The sequence below is a fragment of the Melanostigma gelatinosum genome, assembly GCF_949748355.1.
Source record: "Melanostigma gelatinosum genome assembly, chromosome: 3".
NCBI classification, from domain to species: domain Eukaryota; kingdom Metazoa; phylum Chordata; class Actinopteri; order Perciformes; family Zoarcidae; genus Melanostigma; species Melanostigma gelatinosum.
The window spans coordinates 30436798-30450301 of NC_136636.1; the positions used below are offsets into that span (position 1 = coordinate 30436798).

Here is a 13504-nt window from a genome sequence, read left to right on the forward strand (position 1 = left end):
TCAGCACAGAGGCTAACACAGTAACATCAGCACAGAGGCTAACACAGTAACATCAGCACAGAGGCTAACACAGTAACATCAGCACAGAGGCTAACACAGTAACATCAGCACAGAGGCTAACACAGTAGCATCAGCACAGAGGCTAACACAGTAACATCAGCACAGAGGCTAACACAGTAACATCAGCACAGAGGCTAACACAGTAGCATCAGCACAGAGGCTAACACAGTAACATCAGCACAGAGGCTAACACAGTAGCACAAAGGCTAAACCTGTAAGTAAGGTACTTTCATGATTGCTGTTTTGCTTGTGTTAATATGACTATGGCATGTAACAGATTTATTTCTTTATTCTGATGTTACTAAAACACAGAGTAGTTTGTGGGTTTCAAAGCCTCAGAGATCTTCTTCCACTGTGCCATAGAACTCCATTATAAACACATCACTGAGCCACTGTGTTGCACTTGGTGACATGTTTACTCAAGCCTACAAACACCATCCTGCTGCCACAAATACTCACCAGAGCACCAAATACAAATGAATCAATAACTGAGAATAGTTATGATAGCACTATTTCTCTTAGTTGAGTAATGTTGAGTTGATTTGCATGGTTGTTGTTTTTTTCACAGGATTTGTTGACAGTTTCATCCCTTAAAATTGATACAGGGGTTAAGGAAGTCTGGTTTAGGTTAAAGATCAAATTTATAAAGAAAATAATGTCATTATGTCGCAATGCAATCTAAGACGTGAATAAATCAATGTTGAAATCCTGAACAGTAGTTTTTCATGGAAAGAACATTTAGAATAAATACTACAGAGACAAGCATTTGAACATTTTTGCTGTGATGGGAAAGGGTTATTTGCCCGTATCTTGCATCAAAGAGACTATCTGAATAAATGATTGATTCAATTTGTAGCAGATAAGGACATTTACACAGTAGGGGTCTGTCATAGTCACTGTGTTATTGCCAGCACTGTAGATTTACCTTCCCTCTGTTAACTTCTGGCTTGTGTAGCTATGTCCACTGCAATGCACTTCAAATGCCATTTTTACATGATTGACAATATGTAGCAAATGAGAAGGTGGGCAATTTGATGACACTAACAAGTGAGCATAACAAGCTACTTGCAGTCATCTCTGCTCAGCCGAATGAGTGGACCACGCTCTGCCTTCTCCTTGACGCCCGACCGAAGAACTGAAAAGGGAACGCATTCCTTAGAGACAATTAGCGCCCCGCAGATCCAGTCTGCATTGTGAACACTGAAGTGTTTCCTTTACAGGACCAAGGACAGCTCCACAGTGTTCCTGCAGGCAAGTGCATGCAGTTCATTAGTGAGATGGCTGGCCTGCAGCAACCAGCATCAAGACCTGACTATTATCTTCAATCAGACACTCCTGGCCCTGTTCACACACACACACACGCACACGCACACACACACACACACACACACATAGTTCAGTATGTAAACTGCTGCAGGCCTAAAGTAGACATCTCACGTTGACGGGAATTATTTCAGAGACATTTGAGGGATGTTTCAGGGTGATTGGAGTGCAGAGTGAACAACAGCTGTAAACCTTTATTGGAAATGCTCTTGATTTTTGTGATTGATTATGATAATAGAACTGGGCGCTAAAAACACAGATTGCTAAAGAAACATCTTCTTAATCATTAACCAATCACATCACAAAAAGCTTTCTAAACAATCATATGGCAGTCCTTTAGGGAAAGCATAGTTGAATGAGTTGGTGAAACCAGCCCGGGCTCACCAACTTCTAAGTCATTTAGGTTGTTTTTTTGCACCATATAGTTTGTAACGACTGCAATGTAAACAAATGTTGCTATGCCTCTTTCCACAAATGATGACCCGGATAATCCACAGACCTGGCTGTGAGCAGTTTCAAGTAGGTTCTAATAGTTTAGTCTAATAGTAAAAATAGTTCTAACGTAGTATAAATATGGTCAAACCATTTTTTTAAACCCAAACTAAGTGGTTTTACTGCCTTAACCTAGCCTAGCTGATACTGTTTCACAATTTGAGCCGTGTGTGACAACGTTAACCGCCACCGTGTCACAGCGTAAACCACCAGTTCAGACCTTAACCGCGGCCGTTTCACAATATTGTATTGTGATGCTGGAAGCAGTTATCAAAATATGACGTAGTATGGATGAGGTCACTTGGGCAGTGAGTAAATATTCAGCTTGCATGGCAGCTGGATTCTCACAATGTCAATCGCAGGATCACATATCACAAGAAACATCTATCTTTTTAGGCTTCAAGTAATGTGTTTGTGTCCTGTAAGCCAGAGGATGGACCAATCAGCGTCCTGTGAGGGGCTACTGGCAGCAATGGGCGTGGCTTAGGTCAGTGTGAGACGACACAGAGAGACGATTGTTCGCTCAGAACAACAATGGCAGCTCCCGAGCTAAGTTTCTGCAACAGCATCATTTATATCAGAATTGGAGAATATTTCTTTATTGAAAGAACAAAGAACCACACTGAAGGCCCTATTACATGGGAAAGATATTTTTTGCTGTTCTCCCGACTCCCTACGATACAAGTTCTATATTTTTTAGTGCTGGGCAAGTTAACGCGTTAATTTCGCGTTAACGCATTCATTAATTAACGCCGACAATTATTTTATCGCGCGTTAACGCATTTCTTTAATTACTTTTTTTTTTAATTGAAAGACAAGAGACAATACATATACATAACAACAAGAGGATGACAAGAACAGTGGGATAAAAGCCAGCAAACATCCTATAGTCAGACTGTCTCATGTTTATCGTTTTGGAGATATGATGTCCCTTCAGGGTTGCCGTAGATAAAAGGCGACTTCCGCTGCTCTCCCTGGAGACTACTGGACATCCCTCGTAAAGTCAGCAGACACTCAGATCTCCGTGGTCAACTCAGCAGCCACTTACATGTTAGTGCACCTATATGCTGAAATTCACCGTAAACTCATTTAAACGCACAGATCGGGAGCGAGCGAAGGACTTTGAAAGTTAGCGGAAGCATTAACGTGAGACCACGTTCTTCAGACCAACATCCGGTTTTCAGAATAAGATGCCAACAAAGTATGAATTATATTCACATTAAGTATGAAACATGCTGCCTGCATCTCGTGAACCAAATGTTCTTGCACTTTTGTTCACATAGCAGTACTTTCACGAGCTTAGGCCCCCACCTCGGCCGGAGCGAGCCTTCGTCGGTTGTTTGGAGTGTTGAGGAATGGTTGATGGAGATTTGGCCTGATGCGGTTTGGGGGAGGCTTAGCTGAGGATCCACTGCGGCTCCCGGGCCTTGCAGGCCCCCCAAATAAGCCCGTGCACTGGTCGGCAAGATCAAGTGAGGATTTGTGGGTTTAAAGACGGCGTTGGATATGGCCGAACCGATGTTGGACGGGTGTCTGCAGGAGGGCTGAACTTCTGAAATAGGAAACGAGAAAGCCATGGCATTGCCCAGACCTGAGCTGCATCGAGGACGCGCCCTTGGCGGACGGGTGTCGCAGCGTCATTTGATGATTGGGTAACCGACTGCTGGTTGTCAGGAGTTTAAGGGATGGACTTGCTGGGCCATCCGCGGCCCCACGTGATGGCTGTGGCTACTATTGGTCAGATTTCATAGCATGAGGGGAAACGACTTGGCATCTGCTTGCCAGATCCGAGGCTGGTCTACGGCAAACGTCGTCCGTCGTGAAAAACCCCCCAAAAGACGGCAGAGGGAGCGGCATCGTTGTTGGCCAATTGTGTGGGTTCATCGCTGGAAGTGGGTGGGGTGGGGGCACTGGCATCCCGGTGCCAGGTGTCCCGGCTACGGCAAGTTGCTGGAAGTAGGAGGTGGTAGCACTGGCATCCCGGTGCCAGATGTCCCGGTTATGGTCACTTGATGTGTTTTCTGAAAGTAGGCGGCGGGGGGCACTGGCGTCCTGCGTTCCGTTGTTGCTTTGTGTTCCGTGCTTGCTGCATCCCGTTGCCTGCTGCGTTCCATTGCTGCGATACGTTGCGTTGCGTGGCTGCATCATTGCGTCATTCCGTTGCTGCGTTCCATTGTTGCTTGATGTGATCCGTTGTTGCTTGCTGCATTGCTGCGTCGTTATGTTGCTGCGGTCCGTTGCACTGCGTTGCTGCATCCCGTTGTTGCTTGCTGAGTCGTTGCATTGCTGCGTTACATTGCTGGGGTACATTGTTGCGCTGCATTGCTGCGTTCCGTCGTTGCGTGACTGCGTGTTTGCTTGCTGCGATGCGTGGCTGCGATGCGTCGTTACGTGGCGTGGCTACTGTGTACTGTGCATTCCGTTGCTGCGCTACGTTTCGTTCCGGCGTTGCTGCACTACGTTCCGTGCTGCGTCGTTCCGTGCTGCGTTGCGTTGTTGCAATTCGTTGTAGCGTTCAGTGGTTGCGGTGTTGCATTGCTGCGTTCGGTGGCTGCGTTCTGCCGTTGCTGCGTTCCATTCCGGCGTTGCTGCGTTCCGTTCCATTCCGGCATTACTGCGTTACGTTGCATGGCTGAGTCGTTCCGTGGCTGCGTTGCTGCTTGCTGTGGTCCGTTGCTGCATTGTTGCGTTGCTGCGATTCGTTGCTGCGTTCAGTGGCTGCGTGGCTGTGTTCCGTGGCTGCGTTCCGTGGCTGCGTTGCTACGTTCCGTTGCTGCGTTCCGTTCCTGTTGCTGCGTCCCGTTGCCTGCTGCATTCAGTTGCTGCGTTGTTGCGTGGCTGCGTTCGGTGGCTGTGGTCAGTGGCTGCGATGCGTGGCTGCTGCGTTCTGGCGTTGCTGCGTTACATAGCGTGGCTGCTGCGTTCTGGCGTTGCGTAGCATGGCTGAGTCGTTGCGTGGCTGCGTCGTTGCATTCCGTGGCTGCGTTGCTGCGTTTCGTTGTTGCTTGCTGTGATCCATTGCTGCGTTGCGTTGCTGCGATTCGTTGTTGCTTGCTGCGGTTCGTTGTTGCTTGCTGCGTTCAGTGGTTGCGTTGTTGCATTCAGTGGTTGCGTTGTTGCGTTCCGTGGCTGTGGGTTGCGCTTAGAGAGGGGGACAGAGGCAAGAAGACCTGGCAACCCGGTGCCAGGAATTTGCGTAGTAGGAAAAGCGGGATAGGGGGGGGGGGACGGAGGAGAGGGAACCTGCAACCCGGTGCCAGGAATCTGCCTAGTGGGAAGAGTATGCGTAGTAGGAAAAGCGGGATAGGGGAGGGGGACAGAGGAGAGGGAACCTGGCAACCCGGTGCCTGGGTACGGGCAGAAGAAAGGTGGTGTAAGAGAACAGTGAAGGGACAGCTTAGAGGGGGGGACAGCTTAGAAAGGGGGACGGAGGAAAGAAGACCTGGCAACCTGGAACTTTGTGGGTTGGGGGGCGGAGTTTCAGGGTGCTTGGTGGCGTCACGGTCGCTGGCGTCACGCTGGTGGGTTTGGATGTAAGTACGTTTGTGTTTGTTTGTTTTTCCCTAACGTGACTTTGGGAAAGTTGTGAGGAGTTGGCACGGTTTGCTTTGTTGTTTCGATGCTCTTAGCAGGCGGACTGTATTCGAGTTGGAGATATCAGCTGGTGCGTCTTCGATGGGGGACCTGGCTGGAGCGTGGAGGGGGGGCGGCGTCTTTGAGCGCTGCGTGCCGGCAGCCAGAGTCGTCGGAGGCTCGTTCCCGAGCTGGGTCTGGAGCGAGCGAAGAAGGAGAGAGCTGGATTTACGTTTCCGTTGTCTACGTCTGGAGGTAGCGGGTCTCCCTCTGCCACCGAGATGTGAGTTAAAGGAGGACGGCCGTGAGTCCGACTCTTCATGTTGTCAGATTCTGGCGGGTGGATGCAGCTGGTCAGTGAGGTGGAGATTACGGGTTTGGCTGTCCGGACCCTCTCGATGGCGGTTGGCGGCGTCCGGTTGCGAGTGCAGAAAACGCGAGCGTGCCGAGGCTTAGAGTGGGTAGGTAGTTATAGGAGTGTGGCCGGAAGTGGGCGAGTGGCTGAGGTGTGGTCCTGCTCCTGAAATTCAGCTAAGTTTTATCTCCAATTAAAATAAAAGTGCACAATACACTACTTTATAATTCATTATTGAACTTTGCCATAACAATGCGATTAGTCGCAAAAAATTCATGCGATTAATCGCGATTAAATATTTTAATCGTTGCCCAGCACTAATATTTTTTGAAAGTACCTGCCCTTTTCCAAACAGTTTTCAATGACGGCTTCTCAGATGGTTCTGTGTAACAGACAATCTGGATGCTCAAGTTAAGTAAATTAGTCGTTTGTGCTGAAACCAAGTCCAAATAAAGTGTGCAAATAATGAGACTCAACTTGTTTTACTGTTGTACATGGTGCATAATGCTCCGATTGTCTAATGCATGCTGACGGTTGAAACATGTTTTTTAATAGCTTCTAACTCACAGTCCATTCTCAGGAAGTCATTGAGCAGCTGGAAGAGGGGGAAACTGTCCCAGCTGTCGGGCGGCTGAACCTCAAGAGCTGCGTCCATGTCGGCCGAGTACAGACACAGGAAGGTCTCGGCATGCTCCACCATGAGGTCTGACCACCACGCAAAGGCCTGCAGATGAAGAGAGGGAACGACAGAGAGGAGAGAGAGATAGAGTGCAGGGAGTGGAAGGAAATCAACAGGGTGAGAGTGAAAGAGAGGAGACAAATTAGACAAAGAGAGGGCACATATGAGTGCTGCCCATGGGCACGTCTTTAGGAATTTACTGCTAACAATTTGAATCTCATTTACCATAACGGACGACGATGTAATGCAACTCCACTGATCTATTGCAAGTGTTCTTGGCTCTCTCTCTCCCTTTTCACCATATGAAATCAAGTTGTTGCCACTGCGAGATCTCCGGGGAAGCATTCTTCACAACTCACAGCAGTAAAAACAGTGCTTGGGCACGGAAAATCACACGCTTTTCTGCTGGCCCACCGAGGACACAGCAGCAGCTCCTTGACAGGCATGGCAGGGAGCTACTTAAACACTCACCCGCAGCTCCTTCTGTGAGTCAATCAGAAGAAAGGAGCTAGCGAGCTGCGTCTGGCTCGTATCCCCCCATCGAGCAGACACAGTGGAGTGACTGTTAGGGACAGGGCTCTCTCATGCACATCAAAAACACTCACTTTCTTCCATGCACCCCCACTCTTGCCAGGCCTCTTTAGAGGGACCCCTGAGGAACCATGGTGTTTGCTCATTCACATCAAGCTGTCAACACTGTAATGTGAATGTACCCATGGGCTTTCATGGTTGTGGTGGTGGTGGAAGGGGAGGAGGCATGCACTTGCCATGGGAGCTTGTAGCATTGGGTAGTATGTGTGAGATAGTTCGCAGGAAGGTACATCTAGTCAGTGCCACTCATGTAATCATCACTTTTACATTTGAGGAATAAGTTGTAAAACTAAAAGGATGTATCAGGATGTTTCTTAAACAGAGTATTTTAAATATATACATTTCTACACTCCTGTCAGTACAAACCAATTATCTGAAGTGTACAAAGGTTTAGAATTTGAACTATTTTCATGAGTTGCATCACCATGTATCAACTCAAGGAAGATGGCAACCAGAAATGATATCTGCTTATCACACCCATGAACCTGGTGGGCTGTGCAGCTGTAGCACTGTGAACATGTTAGCACCTGCCAAACTAAAGTCATGTAACATGAGTGTGAACCAAAATTCTGATGTGAAATTGAGATACTTTTGTGTGGCTATAATCCGTACAGAAACACTACACTTTAGGTCCAATGAGTAAACTCACTTGTGTTCCTATTGCGCGCAGTCATCATCTAGTCTGATATTTTGGATAAAATATTATAATAATAACAAAAGAAGAAGTGGGCTCATGCAACTTGAGGCGGGATCATAATGACGTTGTCAGGGCCAGTAAGTATTTCTTGTCTCAAACAAATCATGAGTAATTCATGTAATTGTGAACCAGGAAGTATAAAGAGCGACAAACTCCACATAGGGAGGAAGTCGGATGGATGAATGGGTCTGTCTAAAATCACAGGCTGTTCACCCAGGAGATCGCTGATCGTGTCCCATGTGAAACCACGAGCCACTGTGATTTACAGCCAAAGTCATGATTACATCACGGTGCAAAACAAAAGGAAAGACGAATCACCTCCGAGTAGTGGGACAAAGTTACACATTGAAAATGTCATGTCGCTGTGATGTTGGGTGCCAGAGACAATAATACGTAACGTAAAATGATAAACTGATGCTAGCCTCTAGCGAGCTACAATATCAGCAAAGAGTTTCAGAGACGGAAAGAAAAAGTTGCTCATAGTTCAGCTTTTTGTTGAGGGAACCAGTGTGACGTCAACCTCCGGGTTGGCCTACAAAAGGCCTCATAACTGCTCCACTTTATTAGAGAGATGAAGAGAGGGCCCGGTGTTGGTCATATTTAGCTAGCCATTTGCTAGTGGGTGTGGCTAAGTCTTGTTCAACAACTTGCAGCAGTTTAACTCCTCAGTTTCTGACAGAACTGTAGATCTAATGCATAGGTTCAATGTAGTAATTGACTTGACAGACTGGAAGTTAAAAGTGGTGATTACATGATAGGCACAACATGGGGCTAGTAAATAGAATGAGCAATAACCAGCTTTAGAGACGCACAAGTAAAACATTAATACAAGTACATTAAATTAGAATAACCTTGAGTTCTGAATGTTTTTTCATTGTGAATTGGCCAAAACAAAAAGGGAATTAATACCAATATTTGCCAGGGTTGGAGTCTAACGCTGGTTAGGGTGGTTCACCAATGTGCTCACATTATTTGAGCAGCAGCATAGTACATTTCATTGAAATGCAAGGAGAGAGATCATGTTATCTCTGCTCACACAAAGCATGCCTCGCATTTCCTCCATTGTGTGTGCTGAAGGATCCAATGGAGAGGAATGGGTTTCTTTAAGGGAAGGAAAGGTGACACAACACCTTCCCCAAGCTTACTTACAGGACTCGGTAGAATAAATGACACATGGCTAAACACAGGAAAACGGGTTCAGCATATTCAGGGGTGATTTGGGGTAGACTCCTCGAAAACAAGGTACAGAGTTGTACGCTAAAATGACACGTACAGCATCGAAAGTCACAACTCTGCACTTTGCTTTGTCAGAGCGGAGCTTAATGAGCTCAACAAATAAAAGACATTGTTTAAGTGCTTGTCTCTGTTCTCCATTACCAAAGGCCAAACTGTTGCTAGCTTGGGAACTAACAAGCACTGCCAACAAGCACTTGATTAGCAGTGACGACAAGCCGAAAGGGGTTCCGGGTCATTGTTGAGAAGGGAGACATTATGATCCTCTACAACAATAGCATATCATAGATCCTTTTTGAGAACCAACCTGGGCCCTGGAATGACTCTACCTGTGTTAACTAATGTGGAAACATTGCTTCACCAGGGAAATGTATACAAATTTATTTCTAAAATGTACTCTATGTTGCTGAATGAGGGCCCAAAACCAGGATTACACAGATCCAGGATGAGATGGGAATCAGACTTGAATATAACAATTGATGAAGAACTCTGGTCAGATTTGTGCCAGAACAGTTTGTCAGCAACAGTTCATGCCCGGTACAGACTTGTGCATTGTAACTTTCTTCATCAGCTGTACCTCACCCCACCGAAGCTTCATAAATCCAAACCTGAATGTCAGAAATGTGTTTCAGATGTGGTATAGAGGTCGGCTCCTTCCTTCACTGTACCTGCTTTGCACAGAGGTGAGGTCCTTCTGGTATGACTTTTGTAGTATAATAACTAAGATCACAGGGGTTACCTTTCCATTAGATCCTGAGCTATGTTTACTGGGAAACTTCACAGCTCTCAACAGGTCTTTAACGAAGCCCCAAATGAAACTTGTAGAAATTGCTTTATGTGTGGCCAGGAAATGTATCGCGATGACGTGGAAGTCTGATTCCCCCACTCTCATCGACAAATGGTCTGTGGAAATGAACAATTGTATTCCTCTTGAAAAAATTACATATAGTCTCAGAAAAAAATATAATTTATTTTTGAAAATCTGGTAATGTTCTGTGTTCTATATGCTCTCTTGCATTGTTAAAATAAAATATTCAAAAAAAAAAACAATAGCATATCATTAAGTGCATGCACAGAACTTACAGTAAGGGTAGGGTGGGAGACGGGGCATAGGGCACTACAACAATCACATACCTCTTTTCCCTGTTCAAACATTTCCCCGCAAACCAAATAAACCATTGAAATAAAAAGCAGAGAGGGAATAAGTCAGCTTTCAATAGCAAAGTCACAAAAGAATATCATTCACAGTAATGTAGATAGCACAGCATTCACAGGAAGCTGCTAGAAAGAGAAGATGGGTTAAGGGATTACCAAACAAGCCTTCACAATTCATGTTTTCTTCATGTGCATCTCTCTTCCCTTTGCCTTGATCAACAGAAATGCTTTGTATTTGACATTTGGAATCGGAATGAACATGAAACTTTTACAGTCAAAAGGAGTAAAAAATTACTATTTTCTGAAACTCCTCTTTAGATCCCTTTTAGGTAACTTGATGATTTTAGAAACGGTACCGGAGACAAAGGTAAACATTGTCAATTGAAAGTCCACAAATGTTTGTTTTTAAGTCAATCAACATCCCGAACATAAACCTGTCTGTGACTGATGAATCTGATGTAGCAGTTTGGGAGACAACACCTGACAGAATACTCCACACTAGATGAATGTTGGCATATCTATTGGCATATTTCCAACCAGACATATTGCAGCATGAGGCTGTTCGGAGAACTTTCTTTATTTTACAGTTCCTCCTACATTGCCATCAACTTGTCAACAGATGGCGTTCGACTGGTTGTAGCCAGTTTTTGATTGAATTCCATAGAACTCAGCAAGTTTTCGGATAACCATGTTTACTTTTTCTTTTGAGGAACTGGATGTTAAAAACTAAATTTAGATTTCATTTGGAGCATACTGCCAGCCTGTAATAGAGGGTTTGCAGGTGATATAATGCCCTCTTTGCTGCTGTGTCGTTATTGACATGGACAGTACGACTGGGCGGTATGACCAAAAATGTGTATCACGGTATTTTGTAAGATTCTGGCGGTTTCACGTTATATCATGCTATTTTTTTTTTCCGCGTTAACGCATTAATGAATTAACGCCGAAGACTAACACAAGAACTGGCCAGCAAGCGGTGAACAGCTGTTTGTGTGGCGTGTCTTCTGTCACTTCCTGTTTCCGTCTCTTCCTGTTTCCTTCACCTACATTCCCCTGGGTCCTAAGTCCCTCCATGTACAGCTTCTTATCACTCTCTATGTACCAACGTACATTTATAACAAATACCACACATATTACACGGTAATTAGCGTTGCATATGTGTCTGACCAAAATACCCCAAAGAGCATCCGAGGACCGTAATCGCATACACTCTTCGTATTCCAACACATGTTTTCGGCTGAGGTGATGGAGTAAATTGGTAGTGTTGCCACCAGAGGCAATAACAGCGGCTCGACAAACTTTACGATATATTGTCTTTTGATCTACGTCGGATTTTCTAAAACCAAAAAACCTCCAAACAGCAGACGCAGCTCCTCTCTCCTCCTGCATCGCACTGTTCTGTTCTTTAATGTAGCGACGGAGCTTCTACTAGCTGTTAGCAGACTGTTGTGCTAGCGGGCTAGCTAGCTAGCGAGCTGTACCCTGCATGCCATTCGGCGGTGTAAATTTATAAATGTACAATTATTAGTGTTACAAATTGTTTATGTGTCACAAACTGTTGTGTCGTGGTGTTTTGCCCTGTTAGAGAGCGTTAGTTGTGGGTTATTAAACGTTGTTATAAAGTTATAACCATGACTAGGGTCCCTCTCAACACACTTAAGATGACTAGCTCCGACCGTAACGCCCTTAGCGGCGAACAATATATTTAGCTGCCTGTTGAAGAGCGACAGCAGTTGTTTTGGCTATGACGGTGTGTGAAAAATTGATATCATACGAGAAATTAAAACCGGTATACTGGTATACCGCCCAGCACTAAGTGAAAAAAACATCATCTCCACCTGTTTGATAGCTAGTGAGCCATCTTGTCAACTAAACATCAATATGTTGCAGTTACCATCTGATTAGTAGGCTACACGAGTCAACATTTCTTCATCGGGCCATTGTTAGTACTGTCCTCTGTCTGGAAATGTTTAAAGATGGTTACTGTGTGTGGGGGTATATCCACAATGCGGCATCTAGTTGTACAGCAATAAACTGGTGCTAATGGCTAAAGCTTTGTTTTTACTTGCGGTCGGCACCGCAGCGCGACCTTCCGCAGATGTTGCGCGAACACCAAGCATTGCACGAGGCGTTTATACTCTATATTCTGTGAAACGCCAGAGGGCGTACAAACAAAATGAACAGTGAAGAATCAAAATGACGAGTATGTGTAAGCCATAGACTGTAGGTGTAACTGGCAAAAAGCCATAAACCAACCTCCACAAAAGCAAGTAAAGGGTGATTGTACAATAATTCTGATAAATAATGTTCTGAATTATATAAAAGAATGTCAAGCAGGCAAAGCTACATATGAGAGCTGGATATGTAAGGCTCTTTATGTTCGACCAAGCTTAACATGCTATCGTAAGTGGATCACTATTTTCAAATGATTCAGCGGCTGCTGATAGTTTTCCTACTTGCATACATGTTTAATGCTATCCTGTTGAGGTATGTAACATGCTTTCATGTCAGAAAACAACACATTTTAAGTTAAGGCTGAGTGTTGTCTGTGTGCAGGTGGATTTTACAGTGAATTGATTACTGTAAATGAGTCTAAGAAACAGAACAGTCATTTTTATGATGTAGGAGACACATTTTCTTCATTTTAAAATGACTGAATGAGCAATATTTTCCTTAGATGGTGTGTGTGTGTGTGTGTGTGTGTGTGTGCAGATGCACTGACCTCAGCATGGTGTTCCTCATTTTGCTGAAGCACCTCAATCACCAGCTCGGCCAGGCGAATATTGTCCTCCAGTTTTTTAGCAGGGGTGACTAACCGCCCTACATTCTCTGGAGCACAAAGGTCAAGGGTCAATGTGGGCAGAGTGTGATCAGTAGCTAAGCCTTCTTTCTGTCTCTTGCTACTCTGTATGCATGCAACCCAAAGGGATGAAGCACATCCCTGGTCTGAGATATAAAAGTGTATCTTGTTTCATACAGTATTTAGATCGTTAAAGGTACACATCATGCATGTTGCCCTGACTACTCCTAAACACTGGAGCTAGAGGATTAAGTCACTCACAAATTTTGGATAGCTGTTGTGATCCTTAGCCCAGTCTACAGCCTCAGCCTGAATCACTGGGAATATCTCACAGTCATATTCAAAACACAGGCATGAAATATCAACTTGTTGTAATTAGGGCTGGGTATCAGACTGCTTTAGGACTAAAGACTGCATCGTGTTTGTAGCATGGAGAATATAATAGTGTGACTAAAGGAGCAGTGTGAAGGATTTGGGGGCATCTAGCGGTGAGATGGATTTAGAACACCAGCCACTTCTTCTTCTTCTGCCATTTAAACGTTAAAA

General features: G+C 45.0%; 1 protein-coding gene across 5 annotated transcripts in view; it reads right to left on the reverse strand.

Annotated features, from left to right (window-relative positions):
- Window positions 1-13504, reverse strand: part of cadpsa (Ca2+-dependent activator protein for secretion a) — a gene marked incomplete at its 5' end in the record, with an annotated part of 257936 nt that overhangs the window by 80874 nt on the left and 163558 nt on the right. For 4 of the 5 annotated variants that reach the window (XM_079265777.1, XM_079265776.1, XM_079265774.1 and 1 more), the window contains 2 exons: window positions 6371-6527; window positions 12881-12987. In XM_079265777.1, coding sequence (XP_079121903.1) covers window positions 6371-6527; window positions 12881-12987 — 264 coding nt within the window. Of the gene's footprint in view, window positions 1-6370; window positions 6528-12880; window positions 13059-13504 lie in introns of all 5 variants that reach the window. The other variant, XM_079265773.1, reaches the window with a different exon arrangement.